The sequence below is a fragment of the Entelurus aequoreus genome, linkage group LG06 (assembly GCF_033978785.1).
Source record: "Entelurus aequoreus isolate RoL-2023_Sb linkage group LG06, RoL_Eaeq_v1.1, whole genome shotgun sequence".
Taxonomy (NCBI): domain Eukaryota; kingdom Metazoa; phylum Chordata; class Actinopteri; order Syngnathiformes; family Syngnathidae; genus Entelurus; species Entelurus aequoreus.
This window is the reverse complement of record NC_084736.1, coordinates 85,240,917-85,258,781: the sequence shown is the minus strand read 5'-3', so window position 1 is coordinate 85,258,781 and position 17,865 is coordinate 85,240,917. Positions and strand designations below refer to the sequence as shown.

Sequence of the window (17,865 nt, the reverse complement as noted above, 5' to 3'; positions counted from 1 at the left end):
GGTTTTTCAGCTCATTTTTGCTGTCGATTAGAGGGCAGTCGATTTTGTTGGTTGTGACCCCAGGATGCAGAGACAGCAGGCAAGGGGCAGGTCAAATGCATTTAATAACAAAACCAGTGCAGCAGGGAAGTGCACAAAAAGGCAAAACGTGCAGTCGTTTGCGACGTTCAACTTTTTTACAATTTTTCCACATTTTATGAGATAGCAGATTTGCGTTACTACTGCTACTGCTATTACTCCTGCGCTAATACTACAAGCCGCCGTTGACAAATTGACACCGGGCCATATTTTTGGACACCACTTAAATAGATTGAAGTATTTCTGTGTTGATTGTCTTTTATTATTAATATAACATTTTTACATTGAAGAGACACCAGGCAACATTCACTTTTCAGTTTTTTAATTGTAGATTACATCACAACTGGAAGACAGGACAAAATTGCACACTTATGGTTTTTTTTGTGTTAGTTTTGTACAAAAATAATATGTTCGCTTGAGGATGGAATGAAATGAAAAATAAATAGACAACTCCACAATAAAATAAATCCTCGGTATGACATTGCACACTTGTTCTAGCAGCGGCGGTGAGGTGAAGGAGCGGCAGCACGCAGAAGATCCCTCAGGGGCCCTCACCAGCAGGAATACGAGAACAGCGGGTACTGGCTCCACTCGGCCACGTTGCCATGGTGATAGCCGTGATGCACAGCTTGCGTGGTGTAATCGGCGGTCATGTGGTGAGGAGGCGGGTACTGGGTCGGCCCGGGGCCGCTCCACTGGGCCAGGGGCTGCTCGGCGCCGTAGGGGCCGTAGATGTGGTGGCCAATGACGCCCGGCTTGCCGGCTTGCGCCATGGTCATGTTGAGCACCCCGGGGTAGTCCTGGGGGGCGCAGGGGGAGGGGGCCACGTCGTGAGGGCGGGGCTTTGGCGAGTCATGGTCGGGGACGGTGGCGACGTCGGGGACCCTGGACTCGAAATTGCCGCGTCCTGTTCCGCTGGTCCTGCTGGACGAAGGGGAGGAGGACTTTCCGTACTCGTGGACCCTGAGGAGTGACAGGAGGTCAGTGAGGACGAGAAGATGCCATGTTTGTCCACTCTCACCTGTAAGGCTGGTAGTTAGCCATGTTTGTCCACTCTCACCTGTAAGGCTGGTAGTTAGCGGGAGCAGGAACCAGCTGCTCGGCGCTGTAAAGATCCCGGGACTCGGCAGCGGGAGGAGACCCGTTCTTGGCGCCGTGCTCGGGATCTGCAGACCAGGGCGAGTAGCGCTCCTCCTTCACCTCCTCCTTCATGTCGTCTGCCACCTTCCTCTTTCGCAGCTCGCCATCGTCTGCCTCGTAGCCCTCAAAAGAGGAGCGGCAGAAGTCTGCCACGGCAAAAACTCTAAGGTTAAAATACTGTGTTTCTCTGAAACCAAATTAGATCAAAGTGTTTCTGAAACTTTTCGGTCATCAGAAAGGACAGGAATAAACATGGTGGGGGTGTGTGTATGTATATTCACCAGGATATTAAATACATTACTCGCACTGATCTCAACCACAATGCCCTTGAATCTGTGTGGGCGGAAATCTAATTTAAAAACGCGAAGCTGGTACTGATAGGGACTGTATATAGACCCCCTAATCAGAGTGATTTCTATGGGGCTCTCGAGGAGTGCTTGGCTAAGGTAGACAACGTGGAGAAAATTATAACTGGAGATCTGAACACAGATATTCAACGCAGAGATGCACCTGTCTTCAGATCCTACAGCAAGCTTTGTAATCTACATGGTCTTTCCCAGCTAATAACACTACCAACAAGGGTGTGTGATTCCACCCAATCAACCATAGATCTCATTCTCACTTCAGACCGGCCTAAAATAAAAAATAGTGGGGTCATGATCTGTGGTCTTAGCGACCACTATCTAACCTTCTGTACCCGCAAAATAGCTAAACCCAAAGCCAACGGCCACATAACAGCCCAATCCAGATCCCTTTAAAAATACCCCAGTGATAATTTCAACCAATATATATATATATATATATATATATATATATATATATATATATATATATATATATATATATATAATAATTATTATTATTTACTATCTGTGTATAGTATATATATTTACATATATATATATATATATATATATATATATATATATATATATATATATATATATATATATATATATATATATATATATATATATATATATATATATATATATATATATACATATATATATATATATATACATATATAATAATTATTATTATTATTTACTATCAGTTTATAGTATTTTATTTTATTTGTGATTATTATTATTATTTTTATTAATAATTTATTTTTATTGTAGTTATTGTATTTTATGTATTGATTTATCTGTAAATATTATTATTACTTTGTTTAGTATTCTTGCAGTTTTTTTCTTTTATGGGCGGTGGGGGGGTGGCATCGTTGGGATGTAAACAAAAAAATATTTTGACATTAATGGCCGACAGTAGATCTATGATGTATGCAGATAATGGATAGGAGTGTCTGATGCTGGATGTCAATAAAAATTAAATGAAAAAAAAAAAAGTACAACAAAAGTCTTCAGTAAAGATAAAAGTGATTAATTTATCCATTGAATTTGTCGTTTATATCTCCTGTATTTCACATTGTTTTCTGCATGTCAAATTTGAATTATTCTATATAAAATGTGTAATGTGTTCATATTTTGGGAGTCCAGAACAGATGAATTGGATATACATTATTTCTTACAGTACATAATACTCAGACTCAGCATTCATTGTTGGTCTATTACTTTTGTCAGAGTTTTAAAACATGAATAAAAAATGGTTGTGCAAAACAGAAATGTCCACTGCAGAGGACACTGGTTCTTAAGAGTTACCTCATGTTGTCTTATATCTGACACATTAGTGCACAAATATATCTGGGTAATAGTTTGTTTATTTTTACGGCCCCTAAAATGCACTTTGGACACTTGAGGAAACTTTGAACCTTCTGGGAACATTCCATTTTAAATATCTTCCATTTTAATTATCTTCCATTATAATTATCTTCCATTTTAAATATCTTCCATTTTAATTATCTTTAAAGCCAAACAGGACATCGTTTTTTTTTGAAGGGTGTAAACCTTTTTTTTGTACAGTTTTTGCTGAAATATCTTTAATAAACTTCATGTTTAAAAAATATTGAGCATGTAATGTTTTTGATCAAACCATGTCAGAGGTAAAAATGAGTAAACGTTAATCCTGATTGACAGCGGTGACATAATATGATTAAAAGGCCTTCAAAGTGTTCAAATGATACATCATGTTTGGTATGTTTTATATTGCTGAAGTTGATTGAGACATTTCAGCAAAAAATACAAAAAGATACACAAATATGAATCCAAAAGCAGTTTTTGAAAAAATGACTTTTATGTCCTGTTTGGTTTTGGGGTTTGGTCAAAAAGCTGCAAAAAGCTGCGTATAATGGAGTGACACCTCTGAAGTGTCTTATGACGGAGTGACACCTCTGAAGTGTCTTATGATGGAGTGACACCTTATGAGGAGATGATGCAATACCTGATGGACTGTCCTCTTCAGACTCTCTGTTCATGTCGGACATCTTGGCTTGCTTTTCCACACCACCGGGGTTCTTGTTTGCACGCCTGCAGGGGAGCAGCCGGGTCAATACCGCCAACATCTACACCCTCATACCTCGTCCTTTTCTCAGCTACCTTTTCTTGGTCGTGCCCTCGTCACGGAACCCTTTGGCGAACGGGTTGTGGTCGATCTTCAGTTTAGTGATCTGTGGGGTTCAAGGAACTTTGTTGTCACACCAGTAGACATGGGTCAGGGTCAGGGTCAGGGTCAGGGTTAGGGTTAGGGTTAGGGTTAGACATGAGATGGCACCACATTTAGTAGGGTTAGAGTTAGGGTTAGGGTTAGGGTTAGACATGAGATGGCCCCACATTTAGTAGGGTTAGGGTTAGGGTAAGGGTTAGGTTTAGACATGAGATGGCCCCACATTTAGTAGCCGTGGTCTGGGCTGTAGTAGCCTATTGAGTAGCACAAGAGCGCTAGGACGTACATAAACATGTCAATAGAACATGCTATCAATCAGTGGTGGGCGGTCAAGGTCAGCAAGACCTTCTCTGCTGGCCTAACTTCAATCATGATCATAAATTAATAAAAGTTCATTTCATTTTTAATGGACTTTTCATACATATATAAAAGTATTCATCATATTTTCTTCATGTCATGTTAGGCTCCAGTGTTGCTGTTTTTAAGTTAGAGCTTTTATCCAATCACAATTCAGCTAGCTTGTTGCCAACGTTGTGTGAATTGTGCCGGAGGACTTCTGAACCAACATTAGCGGCAGAGCGGAGGACGTTCAGTTGACAGACAGTTGCGATAGCCAATCAGATCTCAAGTTGTTGACAGTAGCCCATCTAGGTAGCCTTACGTTGAATGTGACTGTGATTGAACACTCACTTGTCACTCCCAAGTATCCGATTACAAGTTGGGATTTACGAAAGCAGAAAGTGGCACACCGGAGCCACACCCGGCCAGCGGAGAAATCAGCGGTACTCACTTTTTTAGCCGACAAAGAAGCAGAGCAAAACGTTGATAAAGTGGCAGATATATATTTGCAAGGGCATTTTCAAGAAGGATATTTAAAGAGAGACTAGATCTTGTGACACTAGATCGGCCAACCCCGGAAACTAGTTAAGCTGTCCTGGCGGTGAAATGGTTTACCCGCCACTTCCACTCGAGTCAACCAACTACCAGCGGTACCAATGACTTATACGCCATCAAATGGATGTTACAAATTGCGAGTCCAAATATATTATTTCACATTCAATATGTTTTTTACAATTATTTTAGTTTTGACAGCAGCACGTCCGATGCGGGATTATTCATTTTTAAATGTGCCAAAAAAATAGCCCGTTTTGTACACTAGTGACACATTGATGTGATTCAATGCCCAGCAGTGTGCAAGTGTGTTTCTGTACAGTACTTCTCCAGCCGGGGTCATGTGGCGACATAAATGAGGGTAGTTTGAGAGGTAATTATTCAAGTGGGACTAAGTAGGACATCACTGAAGGCCTAGGTGGGAAACACACAGCCCGCCTCTGCTATCAATACAGCAGGTCGGCCAAACCGGGCCTGGGACTCACACCAGACTGGCCAGCGAGTTCAGTTACACACAACATTTGAAATGTTCACACAGTCAACAAAGTCTACACACAGGAAACAAAACCACTGTGCACATTTGTCTAATATTAATATTAATAATTCATATTACACAGAGACTCTGCTGCACAGTTTGTGACAAATATTACACACACCTTCACATCTTGCACACACACTCGGATTGTGATACACACATCTTGCACACACACTAGGATTGTGATACACACATCTTCACACTTTACTAGGACTGTGATACACACATCTTCACACTTTACTAGGATTGTGATACACACATCTTCACACACACTAGGATTGTGATACACACATCTTCACACACACTAGGATTGTGATACACACATCTTCATACTTTACTAGGATTGTGATACACACATCTTCACACTTTACTAGGATTGTGATACACACATCTTCACACACACTAGGATTGTGATACACACATCTTCACACACACTAGGATTGTGATACACACATCTTCATACTTTACTAGGATTGTGATACACACATCTTCACACTTTACTAGGATTGTGATACACACATCTTCACACTTTACTAGGATTGTGATACACACATCTTCACACACACTAGGATTGTGATACACACATCTTCACACTTTACTAGGATTGTGATACACACATCTTCACACACACTAGGATTGTGATACACACATCTTGCACACACACTAGGATTGTGATACACACATCTTCACACTTTACTAGGATTGTGATACACACATCTTCACACTTTACTAGGATTGTGATACACACATCTTCACACTTTACTAGGATTGTGATACACACATCTTCACACACACTAGGATTGTGATACACACATCTTCACACTTTACTAGGATTGTGATACACACATCTTCACACACACTAGGATTGTCATACACACATCTTCATACTTTACTAGGATTGTGATACACACATCTTCACACTTTACTAGGATTGTGATACACACATCTTCACAGTTTACTAGGATTGTGATACACACATCTTCACACTTTACTAGGATTGTGATACACACATCTTCACACACACTAGGATTGTGATACACACATCTTCATACTTTACTAGGATTGTGATACACACATCTTCACACTTTACTAGGATTGTGATACACACATCTTCACACACACTAGGATTGTGATACACACATCTTCACACACACTAGGATTGTGATACACACATCTTCATACTTTACTAGGATTGTGATACACACATCTTCACACTTTACTAGGATTGTGATACACACATCTTCACACTTTACTAGGATTGTGATACACACATCTTCACACACACTAGGATTGTGATACACACATCTTCACACTTTACTAGGATTGTGATACACACATCTTCACACACACTAGGATTGTGATACACACATCTTGCACACACACTAGGATTGTGATACACACATCTTCACACTTTACTAGGATTGTGATACACACATCTTCACACTTTACTAGGATTGTGATACACACATCTTCACACTTTACTAGGATTGTGATACACACATCTTCACACACACTAGGATTGTGATACACACATCTTCACACTTTACTAGGATTGTGATACACACATCTTCACACACACTAGGATTGTCATACACACATCTTCATACTTTACTAGGATTGTGATACACACATCTTCACACTTTACTAGGATTGTGATACACACATCTTCACAGTTTACTAGGATTGTGATACACACATCTTCACACTTTACTAGGATTGTGATACACACATCTTCACACACACTAGGATTGTGATACACACATCTTCACACACACTAGGATTGTGATACACACATCTTCACACTTTACTAGGATTGTGATACACACATCTTCACACTTTACTAGGATTGTGATACACACATCTTCACACACACTAGGATTGTGATACACACATCTTCACACTTTACTAAGATTGTGATACACACATCTTCACACACACTAGGATTGTGATACACACATCTTGCACACACACTAGGATTGTGATACACACATCTTCACACTTTACTAGGATTGTGATACACACATCTTCACACTTTACTAGGATTGTGATACACACATCTTCACACTTTACTAGGATTGTGATACACACATCTTCACACTTTACTAGGATTGTGATACACACATCTTCACACTTTACTAGGATTGTGATACACACATCTTCACACTTTACTAGGATTGTGATACACACATCTTCACACACACTAGGATTGTGATACACACATCTTCACACACACTAGGATTGTGATACACACATCTTCACACACACTAGGATTGTGATACACACATCTTCACACACACTAGGATTGTGATACACACATCTTCACACACACTAGGATTGTGATACACACATCTTCACACTTTACTAGGATTGTGATACACACATCTTCACACTTTACTAGGATTGTGATACACACATCTTCACACTTTACTAGGATTGTGATACACACATCTTCACACACACTAGGATTGTGATACACACATCTTCACACACACTAGGATTGTGATACACACATCTTGCACACACACTAGGATTGTGATACACACATCTTCACACTTTACTAGGATTGTGATACACACATCTTCACACTTTACTAGGATTGTGATACACACATCTTCACACTTTACTAGGATTGTGATACACACATCTTCACACACACTAGGATTGTGATACACACATCTTCACACTTTACTAGGATTGTGATACACACATCTTCACACACACTAGGATTGTGATACACACATCTTCACACACACTAGGATTGTCATACACACATCTTCATACTTTACTAGGATTGTGATACACACATCTTCACACTTTACTAGGATTGTGATACACACATCTTCACACTTTACTAGGATTGTGATACACACATCTTCACACTTTACTAGGATTGTGATACACACATCTTCACACACACTAGGATTGTGATACACACATCTTCACACACACTAGGATTGTGATACACACATCTTCACACTTTACTAGGATTGTGATACACACATCTTCACACTTTACTAGGATTGTGATACACACATCTTCACACTTTACTAGGATTGTGATACACACATCTTCACACACACTAGGATTGTGATACACACATCTTCACACTTTACTAGGATTGTGATACACACATCTTCACACTTTACTAGGATTGTGATACACACATCTTCACACTTTACTAGGATTGTGATACACACATCTTCACACACACTAGGATTGTGATACACACATCTTGCACACACACTAGGATTGTGATACACACATCTTCACACTTTACTAGGATTGTGATACACACATCTTCACACTTTACTAGGATTGTGATACACACATCTTCACACTTTACTAGGATTGTGATACACACATCTTCACACACACTAGGATTGTGATACACACATCTTCACACACACTAGGATTGTCATACACACATCTTCATACTTTACTAGGATTGTGATACACACATCTTCACACTTTACTAGGATTGTGATACACACATCTTCACACTTTACTAGGATTGTGATACACACATCTTCACACTTTACTAGGATTGTGATACACACATCTTCACACACACTAGGATTGTGATACACACATCTTCACACACACTAGGATTGTGATACACACATCTTCACACACACTAGGATTGTGATACACACATCTTCACACTTTACTAGGATTGTGATACACACATCTTCACACACACTAGGATTGTGATACACACATCTTGCACACACACTAGGATTGTGATACACACATCTTCACACTTTACTAGGATTGTGATACACACATCTTGCACACACACTAGGATTGTGATACACACATCTTCACACTTTACTAGGATTGTGATACACACATCTTCACACTTTACTAGGATTGTGATACACACATCTTCACACTTTACTAGGATTGTGATACACACATCTTCACACTTTACTAGGATTGTGATACACACATCTTCACACTTTACTAGGATTGTGATACACACATCTTCACACTTTACTAGGATTGTGATACACACATCTTCACACTTTACTAGGATTGTGATACACACATCTTCACACTTTACTAGGATTGTGATACACACATCTTCACACACACTAGGATTGTGATACACACATCTTCACACACACTAGGATTGTGATACACACATCTTCACACACACTAGTATTGTGATACACACATCTTCACACACACTAGGGTTGTGATACACACATCTTCACACTTTACTAGGATTGTGATACACACATCTTCACACTTTACTAGGATTGTGATACACACATCTTCACACTTTACTAGGATTGTGATACACACATCTTCACACACACTAGGATTGTGATACACACATCTTCACACTGTACTAGGATTGTGATACACACATCTTTATCTCCAGATGTGTTTTCCAACCTTGTTATTTGTCTCATATTGTAATGTGTACTGCATGTCAATGTTGACTAAGTTACTTTACCTGAATGTGGTAAAAGTAAATATTTTCAGTTTGCAGCATCATTGTTGAGCACTTCTTGACAGGATATGTGTACTTTCCTTACAAATACAGTATAGGCCCACTTCAAAGTAAACAATTGTTATGTATTTGTCAACATATTTTGTAAACATTCCTCACAGATGCTAAAAGGGTCGAGGAAAAAGCCCCAAACATGTGAAAATGTTTGAAAATTTCACAAGGTAAAATAGTGTTTTTTTTACAAATGTGTTTTGTATTTATCAGTGTTGTGTGTAAGTCACTCAATAGTGTGTCACCATTTGAAGTGTGTGTGAGTGACATGACAATAAAAGTGCATTTTTACAAACGCTTGCTTTATTTTGATGAATGTTTTCAGCCAAGTGTGTCATTTTGCTAATAATCTAAGAATTAAGAAAATGTAATGTGGTGTTTGGAAAAGTGTGTAAATCCTTTTGAAAAAAGACACACACTTAGTAAAATTGTGTGTAAGCAAATGGAGAAAACTGTAAAGGAACTATACTGTCAAAAGACTCAAACATTTTAGCAGATGCCTAAAAACAATAGAGTGCTTTCAAATGTAACAATTTCCAAATTTCTAAACAATTTCAATATCAACAATTTCCCTTGTGGATCAATAAAGTTTGTGTACGTCTATATAAAGTTTGTGTACGTCTATATAAAGTTTGTGTACGTCTATATAAAGTTTGTGTACGTCTATATAAAGTTTGTGTACGTCTATATAAAGTTTGTGTACGTCTATATAAAGTTTGTGTACGTCTATATAAAGTTTGTGTACGTCTATATAAACTGTCTGATCTTTGACGAGCTTCTTTGTAGTACACACTAAAAGTCTATATAATAAAAGTCTATATAATAAAAGTCTATATAAACTGTGTGATCTTTGACTAACTTCTCTGTACTACACACTAAACAATGCTGGCTTATTTTGATAACCCAATTGATGAGTTGCGAGTGTTGGGTTACATTTTGGAGTTATTTTTATGAAGAGCAATCCATTAGTAGAGTTCTAAGGGTATTATTGTAACTACATTTCTGGGTTTTCAAAACTATGAACCATGTTTGTGTTGTTTTTCAATGAGTAACGCATTTTTGAGTAAAAGTATTTTAAAAAAATTAAATAGGTACTTTTTTCTTGAAGGGAATTTTATGAAGGATTAATGTCATTAAGATGATTGACAGTCACACATCTTATGTACATGAACATAATTGAGCATGCTGTATAGAACTACTAGGACTGACTATACATGGCAATTCTTGTAAAAAACAAAAAAAAGTCACTCATGTCTTGCTTTTGAGTATATTTTAATGGAATAAAAATAATTGAGATGAGTAGTTGAGAAGGAGTAGGACAAACCAATAGTAACATTTCTAGCTTTTAACCAACTATTAAGTCAAATAGTGCTAAATTGCACAACCCAATAGTTGGGTTTGGAATAACCCGACATTGTAGTGAGCATAACTCAGCTTTTGTGTTCAATCAATTAAACCCAATATTTGGGTTATAAATCAACCCACATTGAGTTAGCATAACTCAACTTTTGGTTTAGATAATTCAACCCAATAACTTGGTTGGAAATAACCCAACATGAAGTTATCATAACTCAACTTTTTGGGGAAATAATTCAACGCAAAAGTTGGGTTGAAAAAATTAAAGCAAAATGTTGAGTTAAAAAACTCAAAAAAGAGCTTCGTCCTTTTCTGAACCAGCAGTTGGGGTCAAATTGGGATCTTTTTTAAGCCGACATGTTTTAGTGTGTATGTCCTTCAAAAGTGTGTTGCTGTTGCATACGAGACAAATGAGGACATTTTAAGGCAACCAAACAAAACAAGGATTTGTAAACAAAAATAATGCATCGGAACAAAAATATATTCGCAAAAAAAGAAAGAAAATAGACAATTTAACCAAAAAAAACAAAAAACGTTTTGGTTATAAAACATTTTTAGGCTTGCAAATTGTTTTGTTTTTTTGGTTGCAGTCATTTTGTGGGCGGGGCCTCCTCTGAACAATATGTTGGACGCCTTTTTATTGGTCAACCTTGAATGATGGCGTAGAACAGGGGTCACCAACGTGGTGCCCGCGGGCACCAGGTAGCCCGTAAGGACCAGATGAGTAGCCCGCTGGCCTGTTCTTAAAAATAGCTCAAATAGCAGCACTTACCAGTGAGCTGCCTCGATTTTTTAAATTGTATTTATTTACTAGCAAGCTGGTCTCGCTTTGCCCGACATTTTTAATTCTAAGAGAGACAAAACTCAAATAGAATTTGAAAATCCAAGAAAATATTTGAAAGACTTGGTCTTCACTTGTTGAAATAAATTCATTAATTTTTTTACTTTGCTTCTTATAACTTTCAGAAAGACAATTTTAGAGAAAAAATACAACCTTAAAAATGATTTTAGGATTTTTAAACACATATACCTTTTTACCTTTTAAATTCCTTCCTCTTCTTTCCTGACAATTTAAATCAATGTTCAAGTACTTTTTTTTTTTTTATTGTAAAGAATAATAAATACATTTTAATTTAATTCTTCATTTTAGCTTCTGTTTTTTCGACGAAGAATATTTGTGAAATATTTCTTCAAACTTATCATGATTAAAATTCAAAAAAATGATTCTGGCAAATGTAGAAAATTTGTAGAATCAAATTTAAATCTTATTTCAAAGTCTTTTGAGTTTCTTTAAAAAAAAATTGTTCTGGAAAATCTAGAAGAAATAATGATTTGTCTTTGTTAGAAATATAGCTTGGTCCAATTTGTTATATATTCTAACAAAGTGTAGATTGGATTTTAACCTATTTAAAACATGTCATCAAAATTCTAAAATTAATCTTAATCAAGAAAAATTACTAATGATGTTCCATAAATTCTTTTTAAATTTTTTTCAAAAAGATTCGAATTAGCTAGTTTTTCACTTCTTTTTTTCGGTTGAATTTTGAATTTTAAAGAGTCGAAATTGAAGATAAACTATGTTTCAAAATGTAATTGTCATTTTTTTCGTGTTTTCTCCTCTTTTAAACTGTTCAATTAAGTGTAAATATCATTAATTATTAATAATAACATAGAGTTAAAGGTAAATTGAGCAAATTGGCTATTTCTGGCAATTTATTGAAGTGTGTATCAAACTGGTAGCCCTTCGCATTAATCACTACCCAAGAAGTAGCTCTTGCTTTCAAAAAGGTTGCTAACCCCTGGTGTAGAACATACAGTATGTGCGTAATAACGCTAGCAGAAACAAATGGATTATTTTGTTATTTGGAACATACAAACTTAGTCTCAGTGGCCTAGTGGTTAGAGTGTCCGCCCTGCGATGTTATGTTATAATTATTAACATTATTAGTGGTGGTATCACCTACTCAGTGTTCTAGTGGTTAGTGCAGGGGTCACCAACCTTTTTGAAAGCAAGAGCTACTTCTTGGGTAGTGATTAATGCGAAGGGCTACCAGTTTGATACACACTTCAATAAATTGCCAGAAATAGCCAATTTGCTCAATTTACCTTTAACTCTGTTATTATTAATAATCAATGATATTTACACTTAATTGAACGGTTTAAAAGAGGAGAAAACACGAAAAAAATGACAATTAAATTTTGAAACATAGTTTATCTTCAATTTCGACTCTTTAAAATTCAAAATTCAACCGAAAAAAAACTAGCTAAAAAAAATAAATAATTTATGGAACATCATTAGTAATTTTTCCTGATTAAGATTAATTTTAGAATTTTGATGACATGTTTTAAATAGGTTAAAATCCAATCTGCACTTTTTTAGAATATATAACAAATTGGACCAAGCTATATTTCTAACAAAGACAAAACACTATTTCTTCTAGATTTTCCAGAACAAAAATTTTAAAAGAAATTCAAAAGACTTTGAAATAAGATTTAAATTTGATTCTACAGATTTTCTAGATTTGCCAGAATAATTTTTTGGAATTTTAATCATAATAAATTTGAAGAAATATTTCACAAATATTCTTCGTCGAAAAAACAGAAGCTAAAATGAAGAATTAAATTAAAATGTATTTATTATTCTTTACAATAAAAAAAAATTAATTTACTTGAACATTGATTTAAATTGTCAGGAAAGAAGAGGAAGGAATTTAAAAGGTAAAAAGGTATATGTGTTTAAAAATCCTTTTTAAGGTTGTATTTTTTCTCTAAAATTGTCTTTCTGAAAGTTATCAGAAGCAAAGTAAAAAAAATAATTAATTTATTTAAACAAGTGAAGACCAAGTCTTTAAAATATTTTCTTGGATTTTCAAATTCTATTTGAGTTTTGTCTCTCTTAGAATTAAAAATGTCGGGCAAAGCGAGACCAGCTTGCTAGTAAATAAATAACATTTTAAAAATAGAGGCAGCTCACTGGTAAGTGCTGCTATTTGAGCTATTTTTAGAACAGGCCAGCGGGCTACTCATCTGGTCCTTACGGGCTACCTGGTGCCCGCGGGCACCGCGTTGGTGACCCCTGCTCTACACACTACCACTTTTAGTTCCTCTACACACTACCACTTTTAGGACTTGGCTGCAAAAATGTTGGTCTACCAACTTTTGAAGTGCTCAGCTGTTGACCAATCAAATGTAAGAAGATGGAGAGTAAAGCAACTTTTGAAGTGAACTTGACGACTAAATCAAATGTAAGAAGATGGAGAGTAAAGCAACTTTTGAAGTGAACTTGACGACCAAATGAAATGTAAGAAGATGGAGAGCAAAGCAAAGCCCAGTCGGGCAGAGTCGGTACATTTGTGCAAGTATTTGTTTGGACACAGAAACGGACCTTTGTGTTCTGGTAGGCGGTGACGGCTGTGAAGCTGGTCTCCGGGAAGGTGAAGGTCTGGAAAACGCCCCAGCGGACGCTGAACAGGTCATCGGCCTGGACGATGTGGAAGCGCGGTTGGTAGCAGTGCATGGAGTGCAGAATAATCTTCAAAAGGGAAAGACTTGAGGTTAAATCCTGCGGTTTTTCCAAGCAAACTGTGAGGATCGGGACTCACGTGGCCGTGTTGGTCCAGCGTGTTGTTGGTGAGCTTGAGCTTGAGGAAGGAGATGGATTGCTTCATCCAGTGGCTCCCGGGGGCCGGAGAGTCGGGGTGCAGGTACGTCCTGCAGGGCGGCTGAGGCTCCGCTTTTCCCGCCACCTCCCATTTCTCTTTATTCCACTGGAGACAGAACGGCGTTAGAGGCTGATCTGTCATAGAGAGAGACCAGCTGGTGTTCCCACAGAGCCAGCAGGACTACGAGTGAGGTGGATCCCCCACTGAGCACAGCGGGGGATAGAACAACAGGAAGAGATAGCGGCCTTTGATGTTCAATGTTAGCGGGAGGTGACAAAGTGGTCTGGGGGAGCCTCACCTTGTATCTGAAGCCGTCCTGGGGAACCATGTCCACCAGCAGAATGTACTTGGCACACGGAACCAGACCCGAGAGATTCACCTTGCAGTGCGGGAACATTCTCCTGCAGCACACCACCGTCAGGACGCGGGAATACACTCGGAATCTATTTGAGGGAGTTTATTTTCTCACCTGCCGGGTTTTGTGATGATCATCTCTGTTCCGATTTGGTGGAAAGCCCTCCACAGGTCCGGGTCCTCCAGAGTCATGCGGATGTTGCCTTGGAGATAAGCATCACCGCCCGACGCCGAGGCGGAGGAAGGAGGAGCCCCGCTGAAGTTGCTCTTTGAGTCTGGAAGATGTGGAGTGAAGGGAATTATATTTATATAGCACTTCTTCTCTAGAGACTCAAAGCGCTTTGCATTGTGAGACCCATGGTCTACACTTTCAATGTTCTTTTAAAGCGGTGTGGGTGGCACTGGGAGCAAGTGTCTTGCCCAAAGACACTAGGGCAGTGACTAAGATAGCGGAGGCTGGACTCCAACCAACAACCCTGGAGTTTGGAAGACTTACCTCTGATGGACTGCATTGTTCAGACAGGATAAAAAGTCCAACAAGAGGTGGTATCCGGTGTGGCGTAAAGAATCCCAGTCAGATGTCAGCTCCCTCCAGTCCTCGGCTTCGGGACCAGCGGGACTTTTAAGGGTCTCTTGCAGTGGGCGGGGTCAAGACGGCCATTCCCAGGCTTTGAAGTGACACAATGACCGGCTGTGATTGGAGGCTGGCAGAAATCAAAGAAACTTAACAGAGCCTTGATACCGTCCCCACAGGAAGAGGGACGGAGGAAATGCATCTTTATTAACTGCTAAGAGACTTTTAAACAAATATGGCCGCCCTGGCCAGGCACCGCAGCGACTGAGTAAAGAGGCAGCTCACAAACATGGCGCTACGTCGCGTGCTAAGGCAACCATTCACTTCAGCCTGCAAAAGTGTGGCCGAGCAGAGCAAGGAAGGAAGGAAGGAAAGAAGGAAGGAAGGAGGAACTGCTCTCCAACGTGCGGCTAGCAAGCATCTCAACATTTCAGCAAAAATATGACTTTGTCTTCATTTTTTTGTGCGTCCGTAAGTCATTCTTTGGATTGACATTATTTCTTCAAGGAACAATTTAGCAGTTTTTCTGGCAATGTTTTTTCCCGCTGACCTTCCGGAACGCACCGCTAACAAAAACCAAGGTGCTCTAGTGTTTTCTAACTGGACGTTTGTGGCTAGCGGGGACTTCTTTTTATTAGCCTGCTGCACAATTCAATTAAACAAAACAATTGGAAAAAATGTGAGAACATTTTTCTTGTGAAGCTCAAGGTCAGTCAGTGTATGTTTGGGTCATTAAAATGTATTTTCATCAATGGTCATTTAAATACAAATAAGAAATTGTTTTATTTAAATTTTATTTTGAAATAAAAAAAACAAAATTGAATGACAAAGCATTATTATTTTGTGTGTGTGTGGAAGAACATTAACTAGACCTAAAAAACAGTTTTATTTTCATGATGTATTTTGTATAATAAAAAATGAAAAGCATTGGTCAGCTGTCCAAAATAGCAACTTCATCACAAAACAATTCTCAACAATATTAGTTTGCGTTCATATTTGTGTGCGTCCGTAAGTCATTCATTGGATTGACATTATTTCTTAAAGGAACAATTTAGCAATTTTTCTTGCAATGTTTTTTCCCGCCGACCTTTCGGAACGCACCGCTAACAAAAACTAAATGTTCTTGTGTTTTCTACGGATGTGTGTAATGTTCTCTATTTTTAATGCTGTTGTTTACTTGAGTCATATTGCAGTCTACACGTATCTCTTATGTTTGACTGCCGTCTACTGGTCACACTTATCATTTCACCAGGTACCAAACAAAATAGCTTTGAGGTCGGTAAGCACGACCGACTGGTGTTGCAATCGTTTAAATCAGTCAAGAAATGTTGAATTAGTAACAGTTTTTTAATTGAGAAATTTTATGATGGAATTCCTGAAATTTCGGGAAAACCGGGAATATTTCTAGTTCCTGACTAAGAAAAATAATTTGACAGTGGAACGGTTGAAATGGGATGAAAAAAGGAAAAGGAATAGTCAAACGAAAAAGGTTGGAAATAGGGTGAAAAAAACCCAGGAATTCCTGGAAATTTGTTGAACGTGGAAAAATGATAGTTTGAATGTCCAGGATGAGTGGAATGTGTTGAAGGTGGAATGCTTCCAATGGGATGAAAAATGTGGGAATTGTGGAACTTTGAAGAATGTCACATTCATTTCAATGGGAATTTCAGAAAAAAATTGGGAATTTCCGGAAAAGCGGGATATTATTTTTGAATGGTAAAAAACTTGAAAGGGTTGGTGTTGAAATTTTTCAAATCGGTCGAGAAATGTTGAAGTAGTAACATGTTGAATTGAAAAATGGTATTACAGAATTCCTGGAATTTTTGGAAAACCGGGAATTTTTCCAGGTCAAAAAACAACTTTGTTTTTTTGTCCCGATTAAGAGGAATGTTTTGACGGTAGAACGGTTGAAATGCGTGGAAAAATGTGGAAGGAGTAGTCACCAGAAAAAAAGAGTGGAAATAGGGCTTTGGAAAAGCAGGAATTCTGGAAATTCCTGGATTTTTTGAACTTGGAAAAATGATAGTTTGAATTTCCAGAATGGTGGAATGTGTTGAAGGTGGAATGCTTTCAATAGTTTGAAAAATGTGGAAATGGTGAAAGTTTGAAAAATGGCCAATTCATTTTGAATGGGAAAAATGTCCCGGAAAAACGGGAATTCTGGGAAATCTGGGAATTTTTGGAATTTGTCAAAGGAAAGCCT

At 38.0% G+C, this 17,865-nt stretch overlaps 1 protein-coding gene across 1 annotated transcript in view; it reads right to left on the bottom strand.

Moving 5' to 3' along the window:
• Positions 1 to 493: 493 nt before the first annotated feature.
• Positions 494 to 17,865, bottom strand: part of tbx16 (T-box transcription factor 16) — a 36,227-nt gene continuing 18,855 nt past the window's right edge. The window contains exons 2-10 of the mRNA XM_062049728.1: positions 15,585 to 15,756; positions 15,204 to 15,363; positions 15,033 to 15,135; positions 14,675 to 14,839; positions 14,458 to 14,604; positions 3,714 to 3,784; positions 3,559 to 3,644; positions 1,139 to 1,364; positions 494 to 1,041 (exon numbers count right to left, since the gene is read on the bottom strand). Of these exons, the coding sequence (XP_061905712.1) occupies positions 630 to 1,041; positions 1,139 to 1,364; positions 3,559 to 3,644; positions 3,714 to 3,784; positions 14,458 to 14,604; positions 14,675 to 14,839; positions 15,033 to 15,135; positions 15,204 to 15,363; positions 15,585 to 15,600 (1,386 nt within the window). The 5' untranslated portion in view covers positions 15,601 to 15,756 and the 3' untranslated portion in view covers positions 494 to 629. The remainder of the gene's footprint in view (positions 1,042 to 1,138; positions 1,365 to 3,558; positions 3,645 to 3,713; positions 3,785 to 14,457; positions 14,605 to 14,674; positions 14,840 to 15,032; positions 15,136 to 15,203; positions 15,364 to 15,584; positions 15,757 to 17,865) is intronic.